Source organism: Sebastes fasciatus, chromosome 2 (assembly GCF_043250625.1).
Source record: "Sebastes fasciatus isolate fSebFas1 chromosome 2, fSebFas1.pri, whole genome shotgun sequence".
In the NCBI taxonomy this organism is placed as follows: Eukaryota; Metazoa; Chordata; class Actinopteri; order Perciformes; family Sebastidae; genus Sebastes; species Sebastes fasciatus.
In genome coordinates, this window is record NC_133796.1 from 42,509,797 (window position 1) to 42,535,466 (window position 25,670).

The 25,670-nt window shown below is 40.7% G+C and overlaps 1 protein-coding gene across 1 annotated transcript in view; it reads right to left on the reverse strand.

The window, feature by feature from the left end:
• otog (otogelin) overlaps positions 1–25,463 on the reverse strand; it is a 110,738-nt gene extending 85,275 nt beyond the window's left edge. The window contains exons 1-14 of the mRNA XM_074624045.1: positions 25,272–25,463; positions 24,935–24,992; positions 24,125–24,182; positions 20,548–21,763; positions 16,801–16,899; positions 15,023–15,180; positions 12,579–12,700; positions 12,111–12,319; positions 8,625–8,755; positions 8,383–8,489; positions 5,942–6,051; positions 2,195–2,320; positions 1,798–1,906; positions 1,360–1,406 (exon numbers count right to left, since the gene is read on the reverse strand). Coding sequence (XP_074480146.1) covers positions 1,360–1,406; positions 1,798–1,906; positions 2,195–2,320; positions 5,942–6,051; positions 8,383–8,489; positions 8,625–8,755; positions 12,111–12,319; positions 12,579–12,700; positions 15,023–15,180; positions 16,801–16,899; positions 20,548–21,763; positions 24,125–24,182; positions 24,935–24,992; positions 25,272–25,347 — 2,626 coding nt within the window. The 5' untranslated portion in view covers positions 25,348–25,463. The remainder of the gene's footprint in view (positions 1–1,359; positions 1,407–1,797; positions 1,907–2,194; positions 2,321–5,941; positions 6,052–8,382; positions 8,490–8,624; positions 8,756–12,110; positions 12,320–12,578; positions 12,701–15,022; positions 15,181–16,800; positions 16,900–20,547; positions 21,764–24,124; positions 24,183–24,934; positions 24,993–25,271) is intronic.
• Between the last annotated feature and the right edge of the window lie 207 nt (positions 25,464–25,670).

A 25,670-nucleotide genomic window follows, 5' to 3' on the forward strand; every position in this document is an offset into this window, starting at 1 on the left:
TACACACCTACAGTTAACACAGATTTTAACTAGATAGTGAATCAGAAGACAACTAAAATACAAAACTTTTAATCTGTGATCTGTCTTCACTCCGGTATGAAACTCCAGTGATGTTGAGAGGTAAAGTTATCAGATCAGTCCGATCGGCAGCAGCGTCCAATCAATAACTGATATTCAATAAAGGGGCATGTCGGTCGGTAAAAGAATTCCGATAAGGATACACCGGTGTTTCCTCGCTCTCAGCTCTCTAGAAGCCTCCTCTCTCCTTGCTCCGTGTCTCCTCGAGGTGCATTTAAGGGATCGGAGGATCCTCCATGATGGCGGAGGGGGAACGGCTTCCGGGTCAATCGAGGTGATACGATGCATGGAAGCTACCACAATGAAAAAGACCCACGGTCCTGGCACCATATTGGGGGAACTTTAGGATGCTTTATCTGTCCTCCTTTCTTGCTCCCTAAATGTCTGCCATCCTTGGTCTTTGATTATGACTACTGCTCCTTTTTACCTACCTAACTAGAAAGCCTCCTCCTTCCTTACCTTTCTCCCTAACTAGGAATCATTTCCTTCCACCATATCTAGGGACTTTGCTGCCTTCAAATGGAGTCGTGTTTACTGTGTTCACGAGAAGAGTCCATACGAACGCCCCCCTCTTGTGGTATTCACGACCTTGAGGAATTTTCCAAAAGCAACGAGTTCACGAGTTGTGACGTTTTCAGAAATGGTGGAGGCTAAGGAAGTTAATTTTTCGGTGGAAGGTTAGTTAATTAATATAATGTAATTTAAATCGGATAGTTTACTTTCTTCATTTGATAATATGTCTGAGGAAAATGTTGATATTCCCAGTGGCCTCATGTTTCTCCTCTGTCCTTATGTCTTTGCATTTCCTGCATTATGTTACCCACTAGCTAGCTTGCTAAATTGTTAGCCTCTGTGGCTTCTAGACACCGACAGTAACGTTAATATTGCCGTGGCCTCGCAGCTGTGTTCTCACGACTTTACCACTTGAAAAACCAAGCAATATTGTGTACACGACTTCCAATGTTGTAACCACAAGCTCACGAGATCCATTTGAAGGTAGCAATTCTTCTCCCTGTCTTCCAAAGAAGGAAACATTTTCCTTCCTTGACCTTTTCTATGATGGTTCTTTCTTACTAGTTCCTAAGTAGGACCCTTCCTCCTTTCTTGCTCCCCAACTAGAGAAGTTTACATGAATAGCACATAGAAACTTGAGGAAGAGATGACTTGTTGAGAGCATCTTTGGGTTGTAATGAAATAATCACACTGTGTCATTGAATTTGAATGCGACCTGCAGCACAGTTTAAGTAAAAATACAACCACCCACAGAGGGACGGCACAAACCTGGGCAGCTGTAGTCGGTGCAGTTCCACACTCCACCCACGCATGTGCTGAAACAGAAAGCAGAGACGTCCACAGGTGGAGAACATGAAAGGCTGAGCTAATCAGCAGGATCACTGATAGAAACTGGACACACCGAACCCAGCTGGTCAGACCTGAGAAGATTAAAAGGACTGCATGGAGTCTGCTGGACAATAACCTGGGTTTTTTAAATACATGATGATGACATGTAATGGAACATGGTCTCACATGTGTCCATCTAGGGTTCATTTCGGATCCAAAGGGGGCAAAATAAGGTTATAGGGAAAGCAGAGATGTCAGAGATGTTATTTGAACACTTTAAAAGCATGAAGCTGGTACTCCTCACACACATTTTTATGAGATAACAGGACAGTCAAAGCTTTTAGTTACTTCCAGACCAGAAATGTTAAAACTGCTCACCAGTTGTTGCATTCCTCCTGCAGTGTCTGTCCAGACGGATAAAACATGCCGTGGTACTCGCAGGGACAGTCGGCGGGCGTCACACAGCCTCCGTCCTCGTAGATCAGACCTGTGGAGAGACAGAGAGACAGACAGATAAAAGACACACTGAAGATTATTGCTTCTGGAGTTGAAAACATCAGGATTTTTCTTTCATGTGTACCTAGTTAATAAAAGATTAGATGTTAATTGAAGGATGTAAAAGAAAAGTGATGTACAATAAATTTACAGAGAGGAAAGGTGGTTTATTTTCAGGTCAGAAGACAAGACATATAACAGATAAAAAGGTGTATTTACAGGAAGTCTCTTTGAGGGAATAGACACTACGATAGATAAATGAATCTGAATAGAAACTCACCATCAGGACAGTAGCATCCATCCAGGCAGGCCAGCTTGCTGTCGATGCATGTTCGTTCCAGGTTACAGGACGCCGGGCAGCAGCTGATGCATTCCCTGTACTGCAGACCAAGGGGACACTGCTTCGCTGGTCGCAAAAATTAGACACGACATAGATGTTAAAAACTTTCTACTGCAAATACTGACAATAGGGAAATCAGATCAACTATGGACTGCTTTAACATTGGAGCACCTGCTATGTGTGAAGATATCGCCACAAACTACAGCCTTGAAAATTACAATATTTTAGTTGAATAATGCTATTGATGCATTCAGCTAATCCATGATAAATCCTGTTTATCTCTGGACTTGTTTAACGAACAGCAAATTTTTGTCTGCAATGTTAAATTTATAGTTCATATTGTTCACCAGATGAGCTTTGATTAGCCGACAGATCTGTGTGTGTGACAGCCTAATCCAACTTTCAAAAACAAAAGAAACAAAGTGATTAAAAAAATAATAAGCCGAATAGTCCCGTTTGCATGTTCACTTTTTAAAGTAAACCATGCCATGGTACTAATAGCTGACGTGAACAGTAGATCTGCTGCAGTTGACCTTAGCAACAATAAGCGAACATAAGATAGCCTACATCAGTAGGCCAACACATCAGATCGATAAAAATCATTTTAGTGAGATTACAGGTAATACTGAAGATACTGAAACAAAGTATAGTGATTACATATTAATAGTTTTTTATATAAAATGGACTAAAATGCCTGCCCGCTAGCTTGCCTGTTCCAATTACCTTAGCAGCAGTTACAGCAACAGTTCTTTAGCTAACGTCTATAGGCTAGGCAAGTACGCACACCTGATAAATAAAAATAATATTAATGGGTTTCCAGGCACCACTGAAAGTAATGAAACAAAATTATTACATATTAACAATTTTTGATATAAAAAGGGACTAAAAATTTATTAGTTTTTGTACTCTAGGTAGCCTATGTTCCACTAGCTAACGTTACCTTCTTATGTTAACTCTGCTGGAGTTAACTTTAGCAAAAGCTAACGGTTCTTTAGCGAACGTTAAGTAGGCTATGACAAATCATTTTAGTGCTCCATTTTAGATACTCAAACAAAGTATAGTGATTACATATTAACAATTTTTTAAATGGACTAAAATGCCTGCCCGCTAGCTTGCCTGTTTCAATAACCTTAGCAAAAGTTCTTTAGCTAACGTCTATTAGCTAGGCAAGTACGCACATCTGATCGATAAAAATAATACTAATGGGTTTCCAGGGACCACTGAAAGTAATGAAACTAAATTATTGCATATTAACAATTTTTATATAAAAAGGGACTAAAAAGGTTTGAATGAATTTGAACTCCTGTGCCCTCTAGGTAGCCTCTGTTCCACTAGCTACCTTCTTATGTGAACTCTGCTGGAGTTGACTTTAGCAACAGCTAACAGGTCTTTAACTAATGTTAAGTAGGCTACGACAATACAAACATATCATTTATAAAATATGTTTTTCTACACACCACTGTAATAACTGAAACCAAGAGATGTGGTAATATTTTAAAAAATTGTACACACATTTTAAGCCCAATCTCTAAATTAACTCAGTTGCAGTTGACCTTAGCCACAGTTAGCAAACGGTTCTTTAGATAACGTAGGCTAACGTTGGCTACAGGAGTATCTGATCGATGCATTAATTCAGTGGGTAATTTGATTATGTCAGTTTCTACATTGGGCTGAACATGTAAGAATGTGTTATTTTTACAGTTTAATTGTAGGCTGTGTCCTGTGCCTTTTAGTTAGCCTCTCTTCAACTAGCTACCTCCTTAGGTTAACGTTAACTCTGCTGCAGCTGACTTAGCAACAACTAACAGTTCTTTAGTAGGGGTATAACGATTCATCTACTACATCGATGTATCGATTTATATTCCTACGATCCAACTACATTGATAGGTACTCGGCAAGTTGTCCTTCACGGAGACGTACAGTATATCAATATAAAATCGATTTGAAAACACAAACATCGATTGTATGGATACTAAGGATTTGCACCTTAAATTTAAGGATGACAAACCGTTCTATGAAAGTGTTTTTTGCACTTAAATTAGTAAAGAAATGTTAAACGTTACTCCGGTTCACTCTCCAGACATGTGGCAGCTTGCCAGCTCTGCCTTCTGCAGCGCGAACGCGAGCGACCGGTCGGCATGAGCTGCTGGCGCTGCGGTGAAGAGGAGAGTTTCCGGCGCTATCAGTCCACTGGACGAGTGCGGCTTCACCCACCGCTGCTTTCCCCTTGTACTGTCGTTGTTTCATTCAGAGAAAATGACTTACCTTTCCCCGTCATGATATGTATGTGCACGCAGCATCAGCATCAAGAGGCAAATTATCACGACGGGAGTAAAGTAAGAAAAAGAAAACTGAAATTCAACTAACGTTAGTCTAACGTAGTTTTAAAATGTTGTTCCAGATGTTTTTATGTATGAAAAAAACCCAAATGAACCCTTTAGGCGGACTACTGGATTACTATCAGCAGATTATTTAAACAGCGTTTGTAGAGGAATGATTCTGTCCCAAACTGATCACTATCAGCTGTTTGATCACTATCAGCTGTTTGGTCACTATCAGCTGTTTGATTACTATCAGCTGTTGATCACTATCAGCTGTTGATCAATATCAGCTGTTTGATCACTATGAACTGTTTGATCACTATCAGCTGTTTGGTCACTATCAGTGGTTGATCACTATCAGCTGTTTGATCACTATCAGCTGTTTGATCACTATCAGCTGTGGATCACTATCAGCGGTTGATCACTATCAGCTGTTTGATCACTATCGGCTGTTGATCACTATCGGCGGTTGATCACTATCAGCTGTTTGATCACTATCAGCAGTTGATCACTATCAGCTGTTTGATCACTATCAGCGGTTGATCACTATCAGCTGTTGATCACTATCAGCTGTTGATCACTATCAGCGGTTGATCACTATCAGCGGTTGATCTCTGTATTATTAATCTACCGTTTATATTGAAAATGAGGACAGAAGCAGCAGGTTAAACCACTGTTCATTTAACTTAATAGCAGTTGGTTTATTATATTTTTTGTTAAATATTGCACTGCCTTGTATCTTGAGAACTGAATCAGCAGGTGCTGCAGTTGCACTTTTTTATTATTTTCTAATAAAAGCTGTATGTATTTGCCATTAACCGTTGTTTACTTGTTTATATCTGTAATTACTTTATCCCCGATTCCCTTCCAAGAAAAACTGCGGAATCCTGACCTGCTCTGTCCAGTATCAGATATTTATTTCACAGTCACACTGATTGATTTTTTGGTAAAAAAAGTTACTGTATCCATTTCAAATCATTGAATCGTATCGTATCGTATCGTATCGTATTGTATCGCTCTAGATGAGCCAAATATTGTCCTGAATCGTATCGGAACCATGGAAATCGTATCGTATCTATATGTTAACTAAGTTTTTATGTATGTATTCTAATTTAATTGAGCATCTGCTACACTGGATAGAGCCAACCAAACTGTACACCAGCTGAATTCCCTGATCTTCATACTATCAACCCACAGAAGTACACTGCAATTAATAAAGAAAAATAAATGGGGACATTTTCTCGTAATCATGCCTTGCATATCTCGTATTAGCATTTTCCGTAGGTGTAGTGTTCAATTAAAGTGAAATGTGCAGCTTTTTCGGGTGCTCTGTGGCATGCAGTTTAAAACACCTGGAAAAACGTACCACACTGAGGAATTTGCAGCCTCCAGTCGTGCAGTGGGTGGTCAGCATGGGCACAGGCCCGGGCGTACTCGCTGAACACCTGGCATACCACATCACCGTTGGGACCCGACCTTCAACAGAGTAACAAACAGAGAAGGACTCTTTGAGCGGAGCCAGGAGAGGTGTGGCCACAGGAGCCAGGATCGCTGAACTGAACTGATCAGACTGTGCAGCTCTTAAATAACTACCCACCAGCTGTGTCTCCATCATAGCTAATGAGGACATCTTCCAACTAGGCTTTAAATAGAAAGATAAAGCTGAAAAAAGTTTGTTGTAGTGTGGCTGTATCAGTCATCTGATAAGGTACATTTGTGTCTGAACACAGTTAACTGTTTTGTCTTTATCACCAGTCTCTGTTCCACATCACTCTGAGTTAACAGTAACAGTCTGGCGGGGCTAATGTTACCTACAGAAGGAGGGCACGTTCAGTATCATGGACCTGAGCCACCAAAAGACACAACTGAGAAAGCTGTGAGTGGGATCATTTTAAACCAGACAATGACAAAACATTTTCATAATCTTCTTTGTGGATCTAGATTGAGGTAGGTAAAAATGCAAAAAATTTCAAAACACACCTCAAGTGGCTACACAAAGAAGAGTGATGCCCAACAACACCTTACATAACATAACTGCAGCTTTAGGTGATTAAGGAGAAAACAAATTAACTAATAATCACCATGAAACTTCCCCAGTTGATTACGTACATTAAGACAATTATATTTTATATTACAAGTTTTCTGGAATTTTATGTGCAAATATGCAAATTATGCACTATCTTATGAACTATGTGCTAATTTGCATACATTACCAGAACAGAAATCTGAACATCGGATAAAGCCAGGTTCAAAATTTCAGTTTCATTTTGTTGACATATTAGAGTCAAAGGAGATATCAGTTTCCCAGTATGAGGTGCTGGATCGGAGCCCGGAGATGGTGCAGCCTTCCTGGGTCTGTCTGTCTCAGACATCCAACTGAGTCAGTGAAATAAAAGACTCATGAAGGGAAGTGAAATGCTCCCTCATCTTCATTAAGAACAGGAAGTAAACAGCTGAGGTGCATCAGGTGTTTGAATCCAGTTTCTGGCCACAATTCAAATGACAACTTCTGGTTGAATGCAAATTATCACAATATCTCAAAAACGTATATATATAGATATATACAAATATATATATATATCTATATATGTATATATATACAGTATATACACCGATCAGCCATAACCAGGGTCTGAAATTAAGTTTTTTCCTCACCTGCCACTGTGGCAGGTCACTGAAAATGTCTACCAGGCACTCAATACTTTTGTCTGACACTTTTAAAATCTATGTAGAATGCTTTAGATTTGTTAAGACAGTAGAAAAATGGAATATATCACCTAACCTAAAGCTAGAGTTGGTAATATTCTTCAAAAACATGTTTTATTATATTTGTTTAAATTCTCATTACACCCCGACAGCAATCGATAAATCAAATGCTCGGACAAAAAAAGAATAAAATCCAGCATCTGTAGCTGTCGCAGGACTGTAAGCCCGTCCAATCATTTTAATCGGCTCAAATATTCTTAATATAATATTTCTTATTATAAGGAAACCTATCTGCCATGGTGGCAGGTGACCTGAAATTTTTACCTGCCACAGCCAACATTTACCCTGTATTTGGCAGGTGGCAGGTGCTAATTTCATTCCCTGGCCATAACATTAGGACAGTATGGGCACCCCGACTGGTCCCCATAAGCAACAAACTGCTCCTCACTGTGTGTTCTGACACCTTTCTATCAGAACCAGCATTAACTTGTTCAGCAGTTTGAGCTCCAGTAGCTCTTCTATTGGATCAGACAACACGGGCCAGACTTCGCTCCCCACGTGCATCAACGAGCCTCGGGTCTGACCCTGTCGCCGGTTCACCGGTTCTCCTTCCTTGGACCACTTTTGGTAGGTCCTGACCACTGCAGACCGGGAACATCCCACAAGAGCTGCAGTTCTGGAGATGCTCTGACCCAGTCGTCTAGCCAGCACTATTTGGCCCTTGTCAAAGTTGCTCATATCCTTACACTGGCCCATTTTTTCTGCTTCCAACACAAAGTTCAGAGGTCAAAATGTTCCCTTGCTGTCTAATATTCCCCCCCACTGCCAGGTGCCATGGTAACCAGATAAGCAATGTTATCCACTTCACCTCCAGAACTGCAATGGTCTTAATGTTATGGCTGATCAGTGTATATACTGTATATACATACATACTGTATATATACTGTATGCTGTATATACATGTATATGTATATTTATTTATACAAATATGTACATATATATATGAATACATGAAAACTGCTGTGGATATCTTGACGTTTCATCAAAGGCCAACATTGGGAGAAAATGAACATGAGGCAGATCTGAATGTGGTGTTCTTACATGCAGAGGTCGTTGGAGCAGCTGGCCATGTAGGACAGTGGGCTGACAAAGTCGTGGCAGCTCTGAAATGGCGGATCCAGCAGCATTGCACACACCTCCTCCACTTTCTGAAGCCACGAAACATACAAAGACAGTTTTTCACTCAAAACATACAGTATTAGATCAAGTGTTGTATTTGCTGTTTATGGAGGAGGACGTTTCTCTGCAACAGGGAAACCTACAGTTTTCATCGGACATCTTACCAGCAGGACATGAGCTTCGACTGCAGCACAGGGTGAAGAGAAGCCAGAGGGCACCATGGGACATCGGGCCTCGTGCGGTTCCGTCTCCACCCAGCTACTCCCGAACATTTCAATTTCATGTGTCAGCACGCCTGTGAGAGACAGAAATTACTTTTAAAACTAGGCCCAGTCTGCTGAAGGGAGGAGATCACAGCTCATTTATTATTTACATCACTGATGTCACTGACTACTGTGAAAATGAGCTTGTAAAGACTTGTTAGAGTTAGATAATCCATTACAGTAAACTACAGTATTCGCAGGGATGGAAAGTAACTAAGTACATTTACTCAAGTACTGTACTTAAGTACATATTGGAGGTATTTGAGTCTTTCCATTATATGCTTCTTTATACTTCTTCTCAATTACATCAGGTAGGCTAAGGGATAATGCCAGACAAGGTGTCCATTATAAGGATTAATGGGGGATTATGGACACCTCCAAGGGCATCATACCGTTTATACCATGGTCACTTGCCAAAGAAAAAAAAAGAATACCTTTAATTTATATTTTCATGCGTTTTGCATCCAAAATCTAACATTTTTCACAATCCAGAACTCTGTTTCCCTGCTAACACCTGGGGCTTTGCTAATACCTGGAACAATCTTTACCATTCCATAGGTTCCTGTGCAATGGAAACGTTGTTCACTACTCCAGTAAATAGGACGGACCTTAGCTAGGACTTGGCAACGGGAGATATTTCTATTCCGCTCTACTCATAGAATCCCTCAGCTACGAGCAAGAAAGCTAACGTTATGCTAGCAAGATTCAATGCCAGAACATTGCGTACGGTTGAAAAACAGTAAATTTAATTTGACAGTATGTTTAACAACAAGACTAGCTGGCTATCCAACCATGTCATTATCCTCGAATCAATGTCAAGATTAGCATAGTGCTAGCATAAAGCTAATATTACGCTAGCAAGATTCAATGTCAGAACATTGCGTACGGTTGAAAACAGTAAATATAATTTAACAGTATGTTAAACAACAAGACTAACGTTAGCTAGCTATCCAGCCATGTCATATCAATAATATCAACATTTTCACCAACTGTTGATTAGCATAGCGTTAGCATAAAGCTAACGCTATGCTAGCTAGCTATCCAGCCATGCCATTGTCCCCGAATCAATGTCAAGATGTGCGAGTGCTAGCATAAAGCTAATATTACGCTAGCAAGATTCAATGTCAGAACATTGCGTACGGTTGAAAACAGTAAATATAATTTAACAGTATGTTAACAACAAGCCTCTCCTGTGATTCACTCTGTTTGCTGATGTTGCTGCTTTGACACCTGAATTTCCCTCCGGGGATTAATAAAGGTTCATCTTATCTTATCTTATCTTATCTTATCTTAAGACTAGCCAGCTGTCAGGCCATGTCATTGTCCCCAAAATCAGCTTGAGCATGCGCTAATATGCACGCACAACAGGCATTTCCATCAGGATGGCTAACTTGGCACACCTGTGGCGCATTTGAGCACAGAGTGGGATCATAAAGAAGGCATTATTATAGGGGGGGGGCATTAGAGGCTGTGAGTGACAATCATGAATTATCAGATTCACTACTTTCACCCCCTTTAATCACAGGACTATCCCCGTCATCACGCACTGACAGTTTGGGAGTTTTGTAGAGAGTTTGGGCCTACGTACATTATTTTTCAACTTGTTTCGTCTCAGGCTATTATAATTAAAATTGTGGAGCTCAGAGGACATTTTGTCCAAGATGGAGACACCGCCAGGGTGAAAGACAGAACGGATGGTCCTGAGGGAGTTATAAGCGGAGCTAAATGCCTGTTGATGCGCAGAAGGAACTGTGTAGAATAATTAATCAAAACGACACGTTTGATGTGCACATAAGCACAGAGGGTTCTGTGGATCAAAACTTCACTTAATGTAACCAGCAGATATCTGTTGCGTCCGTGCGTAATGTTGGCTTGACCGTGTGCAACATCACTCTCTATAGAGACTGCAGCGGTGCGCTGTGCTGGCTCTCTGCATACTGATCTCATGCGCACAAATTAATTAATGAGTGGAACATGATTAACGTCCATGTAAGTATAATATAAATATTTTAATTGTAGTGAAAACCGGGACAATTTGTTAGTGACTGTTTTTAAACCGGGACATTTGAGGGACTCGGGACACGTCAGCTTGAAACCTGGACTGTCCCGGACAAACCTGGACTGGTCACCGTAATCCGGTAGTAGCTTTCTGCTTTCAGTCCAATATGGCGGAAGCGTAGCTCTGCTGCTGGGCGCTGATGTTGCAATGGAACAAACAACTGACTTTCACTTCTTGGCAATATACGTTCTTTGGTTTAACTGAAACTAATTAGTAAGTGTACATTATAACCATGAACCCTGCAACCAAGAGTATACACCTAGCCCATGGTATAAAAAATTATGTACATCATTTGTTTTGAGAGAGCTAAAACAAAGAACATGCCCTATTACAGTCCTGGTTGTTCTGCTTCCTGGTTTTATCCAAATATTATATATTATTTCTGTCATTGTACCTACTGCACTTGGACTGTATGTGTTGCATTTACTATGTCCCTGAACACAACCTCAGATGGTTGCATTGATCAGATTACAATCTATCTGGAGGTGTGTACACCAGGATTTCTATGTGTTTTAGTGATTATAATCTGATCCACCAAGATGTGACAGGAGAATTTAAAACAAGCTGATCTGCTCTCATTCTCCATGGTCAGATTGTTACGAGTGATAACTTGGTTAAGTGACTCGCTGCATTTAAATGACTATATTTCAATATGAAGCAGGTTTTCACTATACGTTGAAATATAGTCATTGACAGTGGCACTTTACTTGAGTATTTTCTTTTCATACCTCTTTATACTTCTACTCCACTGCATCTCAAAGGTAAATATTCTACTTTTTACTTCACTAGCCTACATTTATCTGACTGTTTTAGGTACTTTACAAATTAAGATTTCTGCACAAAAATACATATGAAGAGCTTATACATATGTTTTGCTATAAATTAAACTACCATTAACAGTTTACACAAGTACAGCTGAAACAATTCGTCAATTAATCAATAAGTCGATTGACAGAAAAAATAATTGACAACGATTTTGATAATCATTCAAATCTTTTTTTAAGCAAAAACTGTAACATTTCATGGTTCCAGCATCTAAAATGTGAATATTTGCTTTAAACCATTTCTATGTATTAGTAATAATGTTGAGATTTGGACAAAACAAACATTGTGAAGCTGTCACTTTGGGCTCTGGTTTCCTGATTATACTTACATACTTTTACTTAAGTAACATTTTCAATGCAGGACTTTTACTTGTAACAGAGTATTTTTACAGTGTGGTATTAGTACTTTTACATGAGTAAAGGATCTGAATACTTCCTCCACCACACAATTTTGATCCTGACATCTAGACTGCAACCCGCTGCTTACAGACAAAATGATCGTACCGTAACTCGTCTTCAGGTCATCCTGGACGTCTGCGTTGAAGTTCCCACACAGGCCGCAGGTTCTGCCCACAAACTCCGGGCTGAGTTTGATGTAGACTGAGCCACTGCGTCCCTCCCATGCCAGCGTGAAACCGTGTTGCTGCGTCACCAGAACGTACTGAGAGATCCGCTCCAGCTGCAGGTCGTGGATGTGATGAGGCAGCTGCAGACTAAAGACGGAGACCGTGAATACACGGTGATACAAACACCACCTTATCTTCCATAAGGAGCTCATACTGACTGATGTACGGCATTCATCTTTCTATATACAAGTAAAATAAAATGTATATTTCATTCATGTTAAATAAAACATATAAAGAGCGAGCAGCCTTAGACAAACTGAAATAAATAATAAATCCTGATATAAAGAAAAGAAGAAGTTCAGATGTCCATGAAAATGTTCTGTTGTCTACTCTGCTGAGTGCTGACCTTTGGCCCTTGAAGGTCACGTTGGTGGCGTGCAGCCGAACCTCGCCGTCCCACGGGAGGAAGAGGCTGACAGATCGTTGGCAGGTGTAGGGGGCAGAGCTGCAGCCCGGGTCATTGTGGACCTGAACACAGCAAGATGCAATGTGGAAATAATATATAATAACTATATGCATTTCACCTTTTAAGAGATCATACTGGTGGTTTTTCATGTTTTCCCCCCAACTAACTACGAATCCTGACATAACAGAAAAATGGTTTCCTCACTTCCAGGCAGAATAATTTCACTACACAATGAAAATGTACTTGCAAAGTCTTGATTCTTGGTTAAGAGAGGTAACACCCATCATAGTAAGTGATATTACGGAGAGGTAAAACAGTCCCAGTCCCTAAAAGTCTGTCCCAACAGATTCGGCTGCTGTACAGTACGCACACATTCACTTTTCATTCGTCTGATTGATCTATGTTTATAAATATATTTATTAAATATAATATGTATATTGTTTATAAAAAAGCTCACAAATGTCACTTTGTTAGTTTTAAAACAACTGGCCAGGGACTGAAAAATGAAGTCTGTTTTGTCTTCTCAGTTCGCTCAATGTTCCTGATTGTGATGTACTTATAAGAAATGGTGACCGCAGGTTATTTCAAAATGTCTCTCCTGATATCAGTTCTGATGGTGGCTTCATGTAAACAGTGAAGGGTTACTGTTATCGTCTGAATTAGTGCATAACATTTACGGAATCAGCTTTCAATTACCAGTCCTCAAGTGCTTAATTAAGCAATCCTTTTTAAAGAACGGGGCTGGGGATATTCTGTGTTTTTCTTATTGTCTATATTGTCTATGTAAAAAAAACATCAATGAGCAGCCTGGTCTCCTAAAAATTACGTTCCCATACAACGAAACTGCATTGTCAATGACGTTTTGAGGGAAACTTAATTGACCACAATATTTTTTACCAGATTACATTTGTTTTTGTATCTTTATTTTTGTACGTTTTGTATCACAAATAGGTTTCTAATGAGTCCTCGGAAGTCTGGCTGGGGAGGAGGTCGGGGTGGATGGGTCAAACAAACAGGACTTTCACCCAGGAGACTGTGGTTCATGTCTGCGTACATAAAGCTGTATATAAGAAGTGGACGTAGTCACCGTGGTGACTATTGACCATTTGTTTGTTGACTACGGTTTTGAAGCCTCAAGTTTGGCATTTTGGCTGTTGCCATCTTGTTTTTTTGTAACCACAACGCTGAATAAGACATTTTTACGCGACCAAAATGTTACAATTAACTTTCATGAAATGAAAACACACTGTAAAAGGGTTAAAGTTCTACGACGTAAACACAGACAACTCCCAGACCGGACAACGCCGTGGTAGCGTTAGCATAGCGGTAGTGACCTGTCAATCAAAAGGTAGCCACGTCCTAAAGCATCCCCTGCTTTATGGTCTATGTGACTCTAAATGGGACCATCATTCACTAAATGAACATGATGCTGTATTGAAGAAGACTTGAAACTAGTGATTGAGATCATAAACTCATATTTACAATGTTTACTGAGGCAATAAATCAAGAGAGAAGTAGGCTCATTTTCTCATAGACTTCTATACAATCAGACTTCTTTTAGCAACCAGAGGAGTCGCCCCCTGCTGGCTGGTAGAAAGAAAACAAGTTTAAGGCACTTCCTCAGTGGCTTCACTTTTCAGAAACCTGAGTTGACCAATGGTTGAGAGAAAGTCGTGTTTTATTTTGATTGGGAATTGTCTGTAAAGTATTGTCTGTGTGTCACAAGTAGACCAGCAGATACTATACCAGCAACTGTACTGCACAAATGAAGAAAAAAAAGAAATACCTTGAAGAAAAAAGAAATGAGAGACAACAATTTCAGCCCCAGCTCTCCCTAAAAGAGGTTTATACGCTGAAACTTGACCCTGAAGGTAACACACATTCTTGAGCAAAGTGTGGATTTGTCTACTAGAGAAGAAAATGTCATCTCACCTCTTTCTGACACATTCTGGTTGTTAGATTTCCAGCTTTTATATTTTCTTTTTGTTTATGAGATGCTCCTCATCATTAATACCGGCATTAATGTATATCAATAATCATAAGCGTTTGGATCTGTTCGTGTTCTCTGTTTGGTTAGCTTTTCCCATACACAGATTCGGTATCTGCTGCCTTTTCAGGGGAACAAAGTCTCGGTCTGTTGCAGATGCTTTCAAGGCATAGTGGGTAATTGCAGTATTTAATGGTAATTGACTCTAATAACCAGATAGCTTTCACTAATCTTCAGAGCAAATCTTTTCCTCAGGCTGAAACTTGGAACCTCACAGAAGTCAGAAAGGAGATTGTGTTTTAGAGCAGGACGCCACCGAGTCTAAACGTTCCTCGACTGGGAGCAGGCGTCGAACCGAAACCGTCTGGGCAGCTTCTAGTCGGGAGGATTTACTAACCTGGACGACGACGCTGGCCTGGGTGGTTTCCTCACAGTCCCTCAGCAGAGTGTAGGTGCAGCGGCCGGGGAAGTGGTAGTAGAGGCCGTCAAAGGTCTCAAAGTTGTACTGACCCCACGACCGACACGTCATCTCCCTCTCAAAGCCAAGATTAGGAACTGGGCAAATGAAATGGAGGAGAAAAGAAATGATTATGAAATTAAGTTCAGTCTATAGAAACGTTAATTTACTTCACACAAGAGAAATGTCACTTATATAAATAAACATACGTGTCTTAACAAATCATTTATAACATACTGTATCTTTCTTAATGCTTCATTAATAATCAATGTTTAGCCATTAGGAGGCAGAAGAAGCTAAAAGAGGCTAAAAAGCTCTATTAATCGATTAAATATCGATTAATAGAGCTTTTTGTGCAACTGTTTTCTCAGTGTCTCGAAACAAGACAGAATAAGGCAGACACTGCACCAATATCAATAATCAATAATGAAGGTATCTCACCCAAACTGGTAGTTTTTGTCCTGTTTTACAAAGATAATCAATCAAATCACTTGTTAATAAGAATGTGAGTTTTTGTAGTGTTGAAATATAGTTGAGCAGTGTTGGAAGTATTCTGATCTTTTCCTTAAGTTAAAGTAGTAATACTACAGCATAGAAATACTCTGTTACAAGTAAAAGCCCTGCATTCAAAATCTTACTTAAGTAAAAGTACAAAAGTATTAGCATCAAAATACAGTATACTTAAAGTACCGAAAGTAAAAGTATGTATTATGCAGAATGGCCCATTTATTATATAATTGGGTTATAATAATTGATGCATTAATGTTTTCATCACTTTTATGTTGCAGCTGGTAAAAGTGGAGCTCATTTTAATTACTTTATGAACTGCTGGGTAGCTTAACCTATAATATTACATCATAATTTACAAGTTGATTTATATTTTGAATTAATAATCTGAATCTGCAAAGTAACTACAGCTGTCAAATAAATGTAGTGGAGTAAAAATAACAATATTTGCCTCTGAAATGCAGTGGAGTTGAAGTATAAAGTAACAGAAAATGAGAACACTCAAGTAACATACAAGTACCTGAACATTGTAGCACAGTAGTACAGTATCTGATTAAATGTAGTTAAAAGGAAGTTTGAAGTAACAAACAAAATGAACAACCCTAATTTAGAAAACTCACATTTGGCCTCATAATAAGTCATAAAAGGGCAAAATACAGACCTCCGCCAAGGTGCCTGACGTTAAAAACAGATCCCAGCTCACAGCTGGCGGTACCGTGAGGTGGTCGGCTTGTTATTAACACGGTGTGTTTCCATGTAACATATCGGCGGATGCCTCTCTCATTCAGCAGCCTTGTTATGTCTGTATAACGTTACACTACGTTGTCTCTCATCCCGTCAGCTACCGCTTTGTTCTTTCTCACCGCGGACGGCCAGCAGCTCCCACACACACATCCACACACATATCTCTCTGCTCTCAGAAGGAGGCCGGGTCATGCGTCATCAACGCGTCATCAGTTACACTGCGCATGTGTTATACCCTGTGGTCTTAATGCTGGTAATACTTTTGGAGTAATCCTTCTAACAGACAGACAGACAGACCAACACCGGTGAAAACATAACCTGCTCCGCCAAGGCCAACCCCAGCCTGTAATCACCCCCATTCCATGTTGTGAAAATAACCCCAATTCTGTAGTTCTTATGTTATGTTTAAAACATTTAAACTGACTCAAATTGGTTCAACAAAGAGGCATGTCAGGTGTGTGTTTTACCTGTCTGACATCTGTGTCCAGTGGCCTGATACAAGCTGCAGTCACATGACTCCGACTGAACGCACTGTCCTCCATTCAGGCAGGGAAACACACATGGCTCTGCTGAGAGAAAGCAAACATTTACACTGAATAATCGGTCCTTTTCAGCTTGTTTCACTGATACAAATTTCACCTGAATCTTACCTGATAAATGTCTACTAATTAAAACATTATGACTAAATAAAGACAGTAAAAATGGCTGACAGGATCTAGTTTGTAATCAGTTGGTATTTCACAATATAAGTAAGAAAGAAAAGATAAGATTATAAATTACTGTATCTTCTTTCATGTCACATCAAATCTATGTCAACCGCTCGGAAAGTTGTCTCCGTACATCCACGCTAAACCACTGGCACAGACGACTGACTTTGAGTATCTGTAGGTAGCGATTTTAAGGAAAAGTCGCCATATGTCAGCACTCATATAGAGTTGTGGGCCCCCAGCAAATGTTCCAGTCACTGAACGCACCACCAAACACCAAATGATGGCTCCTCATCCTGCAGTAACACCATCTGCTCAGTGGGCTTACAGCTGGTCTGTTCAGCCAGCCACATCCCATACAAGTGCAGGTACCATACAGGGGTTTGTGGGGGGGCAATTAATCAGATAGAAGCTATTTTCCTTCTGTTCACTCTGTGAGGGGGAAGTAAAACACAGGACCCACTTGTTGCTCTATTTAGAGACACATTACACAACTTTCTGGTGCTTCAAAAATGGCATCAGGAGGTTTTAAAACTGTGAACCTCCTTCACCAGAACACCTGTCAGGTCTGCAATGCTTTACACCAAACGCACCAAACAGATCAGATATCTAATTTTTTGATTTTGAGTGTTTTCAGGACAGAAGGGAACAGACAAACCAAACTCTGGCTCTAGAGAAAGCCTTTCACGTTTTTATGTTACCCGAAGGCCACCGTAGCTCTCCAACACGCTTGTGAAACTGTGGTAAAGTGAGCCGCAGAGTGTAAACCGTGGTAACGCCAGCTGCTGTCTGACTTCTGTTTTTCCCAAAGTAGTGTTATTGTGGTATGGATGACCTCTGAGCGAGGCAAACAACGTTACCACGGCTTTACACTCTGCGGCTCACGTTACGTCAGTCTTGGAAAGGGAGGAGTGAGTGGAGGGGTACTCAGTTGGTTGCAATCTGCAACCACACCACTAGATGCCTCAAAATCCTACACACTGTCCCTTTAAGTTGGCTAGTTGGCAGCCATAACAACATTTGTTTTCGTAATCTATAAGGAATTATTCTTATAATATTTTGGGAAATGCACTTTCTTACTTTCTCATTAAGAGTTCTCTTACACTTTCATGTATGTATGCACTAGGTCTGGAGCTAGCTATTAGCCTAGTTTAGCATAAAGACTGAAAGAGTTTCAAAACCAACTTACCAAAACTCTAAAGCTCATTAATCAACACATTGGATCTGGTTTGTTTATCCATGCACAAACTGAAATGTGAAAACAACAAGTTGGGGAGTTATGTGCTGTAACTATTTCTTGGTGAGCAGCAGGAACGGGTGCAGTTGTTGTTGTTTTCTTTAATATTTAAGTTGGTGTCAGTGGGCAACTCCGGGATCTGAGAAGTGAAGCCAATGCTGAAGTGCCTTAAAATTGCATTCTTTCTAATAGCAAGCAGGGGGCGACTCCTCTAGTTTCAAAACGAAGTCAGATTACTTCTCACTTGATTTATTGCCTCAGTAAACATTGTAAACATGAGTTTATGGTCTCAATCACTAGTTTCAAGTCTTCTTCAATACAGCATGATGTTCATTTAGTAAATGATGGTCCCATTTAGAGTCACATAGACCATAAAGCAGGGGATGCTTAAGGGCGGGGCTACCTTGTGACTGACAGGTCGTTACCACGGCGTTGTCCGGTCTGGAAGTTGTCTGTGTTTCCGTCTTACAACTTTAACCCGTTCACAGCATGTTTTCAGGTCATGAAAGTTAATAGTAACATTTTGGTCGCCTAAAAATGTCGTATTCAGTGTTCTTAGCTCCACCCTTTCGTGTCACTTCTGGTTCCAAAATACTAACATGGCAACGGGCAAAAACCAAGATGGCAACGGCCAAAATGCTGAACTCGAGGCTTCAAAACGGCAGTCTACAAACCAATGGGTGATGTCACGATGACTACGTCCACTTCTTATAGCCAGTCGATGGTTAAACAGATGAAACACAACGTGTCGAAGAGCTTTAGATATGTTGGTGGTAGGGGTGTGACGATTCACTCAGCTCACGATATGATACACGATATTGGGTTCACGATCTCGATACGATACGATATTATAGCAATAATTTTAACAAAACTTGAATATTGAAAATATACGACTGAAAAAATAGTCTTTTATTCAAAAGACACAAAATGCAAAACAATGCTGTTGTTTGCCCTATAGTTAAATTTTTTTATGGTATCAGGCCTTCCTCCTGTCCTCTGTCCTCCTCTCCTCCATCAGTCAATACCAGTCCTTCCTCCTGTCCTTCTGCTGATGTCACTCACTGCTGCAGGTAACGTTAGGGCTGGTAGGGGGGGGGCTTTGTCTCAGCCAACTGATCAGATTACCAGTAAAATACATGACAAACTAACCTAAACAGTCTGACTACACAGCCTACTGCCAGCTTTAGTCATTTAAAGTCATTCACAACTAAATAACTTACACGTGTTCAGAGTTAGCTGTTAGCCGCAGAGCTAATGCGCTCTGCTTGTGTGAACAGCAGTGGAGGATGACAGACAGCGGACAGAGCAGATTGAAACGTTGATTTCCTCCATGTTTAACCGTTTCATCGTGTTTATGCTTGTTGAACAGGTGTAATAATGTATCTTGACTTTACACTTGCAAAATTTTATTGCACTTACTAACAGCAACGAGCGCAGCGTCAACTCGTCTCTCCACCACGGCCTCTCGGATCAGCTGTTCGTTGACTGCGCTCTGTGTGTGACTGGGCCTATGAAAGGAGGCTGGGTCACAGGCGGACATGGCTCTGGGGGTATGACACATGCGCAGTGTAACTGAAGCTGCGGCCGTGTTTTGCGATTGGTTCAATTTCGGCGAGGGCAGACCAGACTTTACTGCGCATGTGTTGTACCCCAAAGATATGACTCGTACTCAGCCTCCTTCCATAGGCCTTGAACAGCAGCAGGAAGAGGGTGCAGCTTCAGCCCCGGAGCCACATATGTACATAGTACCTATTATGCCCTGATATGGCGATCCAGTTTCTTGTTTCAACGATGCATACCGTCACGTTTTTATATCGCGATAATTCGTGGCACGATATTTCGTCACACCCCTAGTTAGTGGGCATATGTTTTACCTTCGGACAAAGCCAGGATAGCTGTTTTTCCTCTGGTTCCAGTCTTTAAATTAAGCTAAGCAAATACTGTTAACTCCATGGCTTCACAGACATGAGAGTGGTATCTATCAATCTAACCAGAAAGCATATTTCCCAAAACTAAATTTAAAAATTTCAGACTTTGGCGTCCCCCAATGGTGGTCTCAAAAGGGACACTGTGGTAGCCAGCAATAAACACCGATACCTCCTCCCCACAGACCTGAACTAGGGATACTGAGAGCTGAATGCAATACAGACACTTGACTAGTTTTCACCAGTATTCTCTCATTGTTTGTTATGCCATCAGATTAAGTTGAAAAATGATATAACATAGTGTCTTTAAGTTTTAATTCTCCTTATGAACCTTTATAAACCTACCTTGAATCCTACGAAACGATGACCTCAGGGCTTCCTTCGCCTGCCTGGCGAGCAGTGAAATGTTAACTGAACGCTCGTCTCCGTTGACTGTGTTTCCTGGTAAACCAGATGATGATTGGTTTGAAGGCATTGAACTGGTCAGGGATTGGTCAGATGGTGTCGATTTTGACAGTGATTGGTTATGTGATGTTGTGAAGCTGGATGATAAGTGGTGTGATGGTTTTGAGGCGTTTATGGATTGACTAGCTGCTATTAAAGTGGTTGGTGATTGATTAGAAGATGTTGAGGTGAGTGATGATTGGTTTGGTGTTTTTGAGCCGGTTGTTGATTGGCTCAGTGGTGTTTGGCTGGATGATGATTGGCTAGGTTTTGTAGTACTTCCTGCTGAATGGTCAGATAACGTCTTGGCTGGTGCATTGCTGACTGTTGATTGGCTGGCTGGCACTGTGTTGGTTGGTGATTGGCTGGATTTTGCTGTGTCGGTTGATGACTGGCTAGTTGGTGTCTCCTTTGTTGGTGACTGGCTGGCTGGTGCAGTACTTGCTGGTGTTTGGCTGGCTGGTGCTGTACTGGTTGGTGACTGGCTGGCTGGTGCTGTACTGGTCGGTGGCTGGCTGGCTGGTGCTGTACTGGTTGGTGACTGGCTGGCTGGTGCTGTACTGGTCGGTGTTTGGCTGGCTGGTGCTGTACTGGTTGGTGACTGGCTGGCTGGTGCTGTACTGGTTGGTGTTTGGCTGGCTGGTGCTGTACTGGTTGGTGACTGGCTGGCTGTACTGGTTGGTGACTGGCTGGCTGGTGCTGTACTGGTTGGTGATTGGCTGGCTGGTGCTGTACTGGTTGGGGATTGGTTGGCTGGTGCTGTACTGGCTGGTGATTGGCTGGCTAGTGCTGTACTGGTTGGTGATTGGCTGATTGGTACTGTTTTTGTTGGTGATTGACTGGTTTGTGTTGTGCTGGTTGGTGATTGGCTGGCTGGTGCTCTACTGGTTGGTGTTTGGCTGGTTGGTGATTGGCTGGGTGATAATATTCCTGATGGCGTTTGACTAGATGGTGCTGTGGTAGCAGATGATTGGTCAGAGTTGAGGGTCCATGAGGAGGTCGGTGTCCTCTCCGTGTTGGAGGACGTCGTCAGGTTAGACACAGCGGTCCGGCTGACCAGTGAATGACTGGAGGAAGACGTGTTGGTTTCTAATGCAGCAGCTGCTGTCTGGAGGTCCTTCAAGGAGAGAAACTGTATCAATAGTTGCAACCATTCAGTCATGCAGCCATAACCTGATCCTACCTAGCAATGTTTCAGAGCCTCTTCCAACCTAATATATTAAATCTGATCATTTTCCATATCGGGCCTTGGCACCGTTTGGCAAAGAGAGCAAGGAGCCAGTTTCCGCAAACCAAAATTAAGTCCTTGAAACGCAGTCTGATTCTTTTAATTAATTCCACGAGTTTAATATAAAATCAATCAAATCTGAAAAAACAAGCTCAGCTCTCAGGTGACGGATTAATAAAGATTTGATTAAAATGTAAGACACCGAAAGCTTTTTACAATTCTGTGTTTTGTTGGGGGCAAAAATTCCTCCCAGAATTACGCTGGTTGTTGCCAAACCAGAGTCTGGACTGGTGAGGACGGAACCGCTGGGAAACGAAGAGGCTTGAGAGAAAAGAGCTGTCATCCAGCCTTCATTAATGACTCCTCTGTGACTTCCAACTCAGCTTTCCCATCCAGGTCAACAACCCCAGTGTTTTCCCCATTTTGGATGAGCTTTGTTGTATGCAGCGAGGGGATATCTATCGAGTAGTTTGCTGAACTAAAATATGAATTCTTGCTTAATTCACTATGCAGAGCTGCTGAAAAAAAATATTAGGTTAAAGCTAGAATAAAACTCTGGGGTAGACACTGAATATCTGGAATACTTTGGCATGAAAATTGTCAGAATTTGACTTTCAGATATTGAAAAGAAAATATAGAGTAACTGCAGCGTTAGTTTAAAAACATTGGCATTCAGAAACTGTCAGTCGAACGTTGTTTCTACACTTTGAGTCTCCCTTGATACCTGAGCTCTAAAACGAAGGCTTTCATCTCAAAGAGCGCGACCAAAGCAGATGGCAAAGGGTGAAGGGTAGGGGGGTACAAGGGGTGTGTGACTATGAATCATTAATCACTGATTAGTATCATAGATATCGATACTGAGCAGGTCAAACACAAATACAGCAGTGTCGACCCAGATGATCTGGCATGAGATACATCAGCTCTCTTTACCAGTGACCTGCGACCTGTGCTAATTGCTTTGTTCGTTCACTAACTCCCTTTAGTTTGGACCGGATTCTCACGCCTCTCTGAGCCAAAGGGAAGCCGGACAAAAGGAGCGACCACATTTAGGCTGATGGAGGCTCTGATAGTGGAAGAGTGAGACAACAGACCAGCTACTGTATATTCCTGCTGGGACTCCCTCACGTCTGTTTCTGAGGAACAAATGTCACTGTGGACAGAATGTACGTTTACGTGCTGAAGTGCACGTCAGTAGGGAACAATGTGCATTATTAGTTCATATTGTGATCATTACGTGTGATCTAGGTACAGTTTCAGCCTGGTCTCACGGGAAATGTGTACATTTTTGTGCGCAGAAATACACGTTTTTCAAAGAGACATAACATGTATCTTTGTTTGGATGTTTGGATTCAACCAGCATGAAAATAACTCTAAAATACCACAATAAAAACACAAAAATACTGTAGGTGACGAGACATTTTTGTAATTGAATTAAAGTCAGATTGTATTTATCTTTAAAATAATGGCTGCCACTTCATGTAACTCTACGATACAAAATGTTGAGAATCTGCATCTATAACTATACCGTCCCACATTTTATATATATATACAGTATACACACACACACACATACTGTATATATATAATATATACACATTTTATATATAAATATATATATATATTTAATATATATATATATAATATATATATATAAAAAATGTGGGACGTATAGTTATAGTTGCAGATTCTCAACATTTTGTATCGTAGAGTTACATGAAGTGGCAGCCATTATTTTAAAGATAAATACAACTTGTATATAAATTATATATATATTATTTTTTTTATTTATATATACATATATATCAAATATATTATAGAAATATATAATATATTTCTACCGTATATATATAAATAATATAAATTGTCAGTGAATCTACACCTATAAGCAAATAGTGAAATTATTGGAAATTTCTACGGGAACATTGTTAACAGATTATTGGGATAAAAGCCCTTCAGGTGCCGGTTTGTTCTTTTCTTTTTACCGGCTGTGTGTTCTGGTGTGAGCGTTGCAGTTTTTTTGGTGATCTCTGTGTGTTGGTGTGAGCGTTGCAGGTTTTTTGGTGATCTCTGTGTGTTGGTGTGAGCGTTGCAGGTTTTTTGGTGATATCTGTGTGTTGGTGTGAGCGTTGCAGGTTTTTTGGTGATCTCTGTGTGTTGGTGTGAGCGTTGCAGGTTTTTTGGTGATCTCCGGCTGTGTGTTTGCCGCCTGAAGCAGCTCCATCAGCATCAGTGATCAATGCGGCTGCCTACCTGCCCTCCCTGGGAAGCGGTGTCCCATTTCTGCTGCTTTATCCTGCTGCTCCCGCTGCTGGGACAGAGAGAACAACGACAGGTTTGTTCCTGCTGCAAGTTCCCCCTCCACCCCGACACCACAAACCCACCACCAACCAGGAACCAACCAAACCACCAAAAAACCAAACAAACCCCCCAACTACCAATCAATCAAACAAACCCTGCCTGCTCTACCGAGTACTACTGACAGAGGGACTCCTAAATCAGTTACAACTAGGCTGCAACAAGTCTATTTAATCTATTCACTATTTTCTCAATCAATTGATTAATCGGTTGCTCCATAAAATGAAAGAAAATAGAGAAAAGTGCTTCTCGCAATCTCCCAAAAGCCCAAATTCACATATTTCACTTGATGTATTTTGTGCGACCACAAAATATATTCAATATGCTATCAGAGATGATATAATAAGAATAAAAATATTCGTTCACTTTACTTTCAAAGACAAAAAAAAAAACAATTAATCTTCACATTTGAGGAGCAGTGATCAATGCATTTGGCCAATTTTGCTTAAGAAATTAGTTAAATGATTAATCGATTATCCAAATAGTTGCAGATTAATGTTCCGTAGATCAACTAATTGATTAATCAACCAATCATTTCAGCCCTTGGATATTATTATTTAAGATATACTGTATATCTTAAATAATAATACTGTATAAAGGCTATATGCAAATTAAAACCATTTTAAATTATGATAAAAATATATTTTTTTAAAAACAATACATTGCTATTAATATATATATATATATATATAAAAGATAACTCACTTATTAAATTCATTCCAGTTAGAAATGTTCTCTCTCGCAACACTCCAGGACAGATGCGCTGAAATCAAGGAAAAAAAATAAATTGCAGGCTACAAATAAATAACTAATAATTGAGAAAGTCAATGTGACTCCAATAAAAGGAGATGAAGTAAAGTGTAAAGTAAACCCAGATTAGGACACGTTGGGCTGTATAAAGCACATGTAGAAGGTCACATTGCTGATATTTATTCTAAACTCTTTGCAGAAGATGTAGAGGTTACATTGTGTATTGTGAAACACATCATGTTCTGTGCGGTGGAAGCAGCAGATCAGAGGCTCGTGCGTGGAGGTGACTCACCTTGATAAATGAGGATAAAATACAAAGATAAGAAGTGAAGCAGCCTTTTCCCGCTCCGTCTTAAATAGGGATCCATTGGTGTTTCGCGGATCCGCAGTCAGTCGGGTTTGGACAGCATCACCTGGTGAAAAGCCTCGGGCTGGTCTCCCGTTGCTCCATGCGCTGCTCCATCCGGATCATCCCCGAGCGGCCCGCCGCGCGCCTCAAGAACCGTTGCACCTGCTCATTAGCATAAAATATGCAGGGGGCGGGGCCGAGCCGGGGAGCCAAACAGGTGCTCTGCTGTGGAGAGATGATGATGATGATGATGATGTGACCTGCTGACTGCAGAAAACACATCTGAAACCACACACGCTGACACAAATAATATCATTCAAATATAAATAACTAAACACCAAA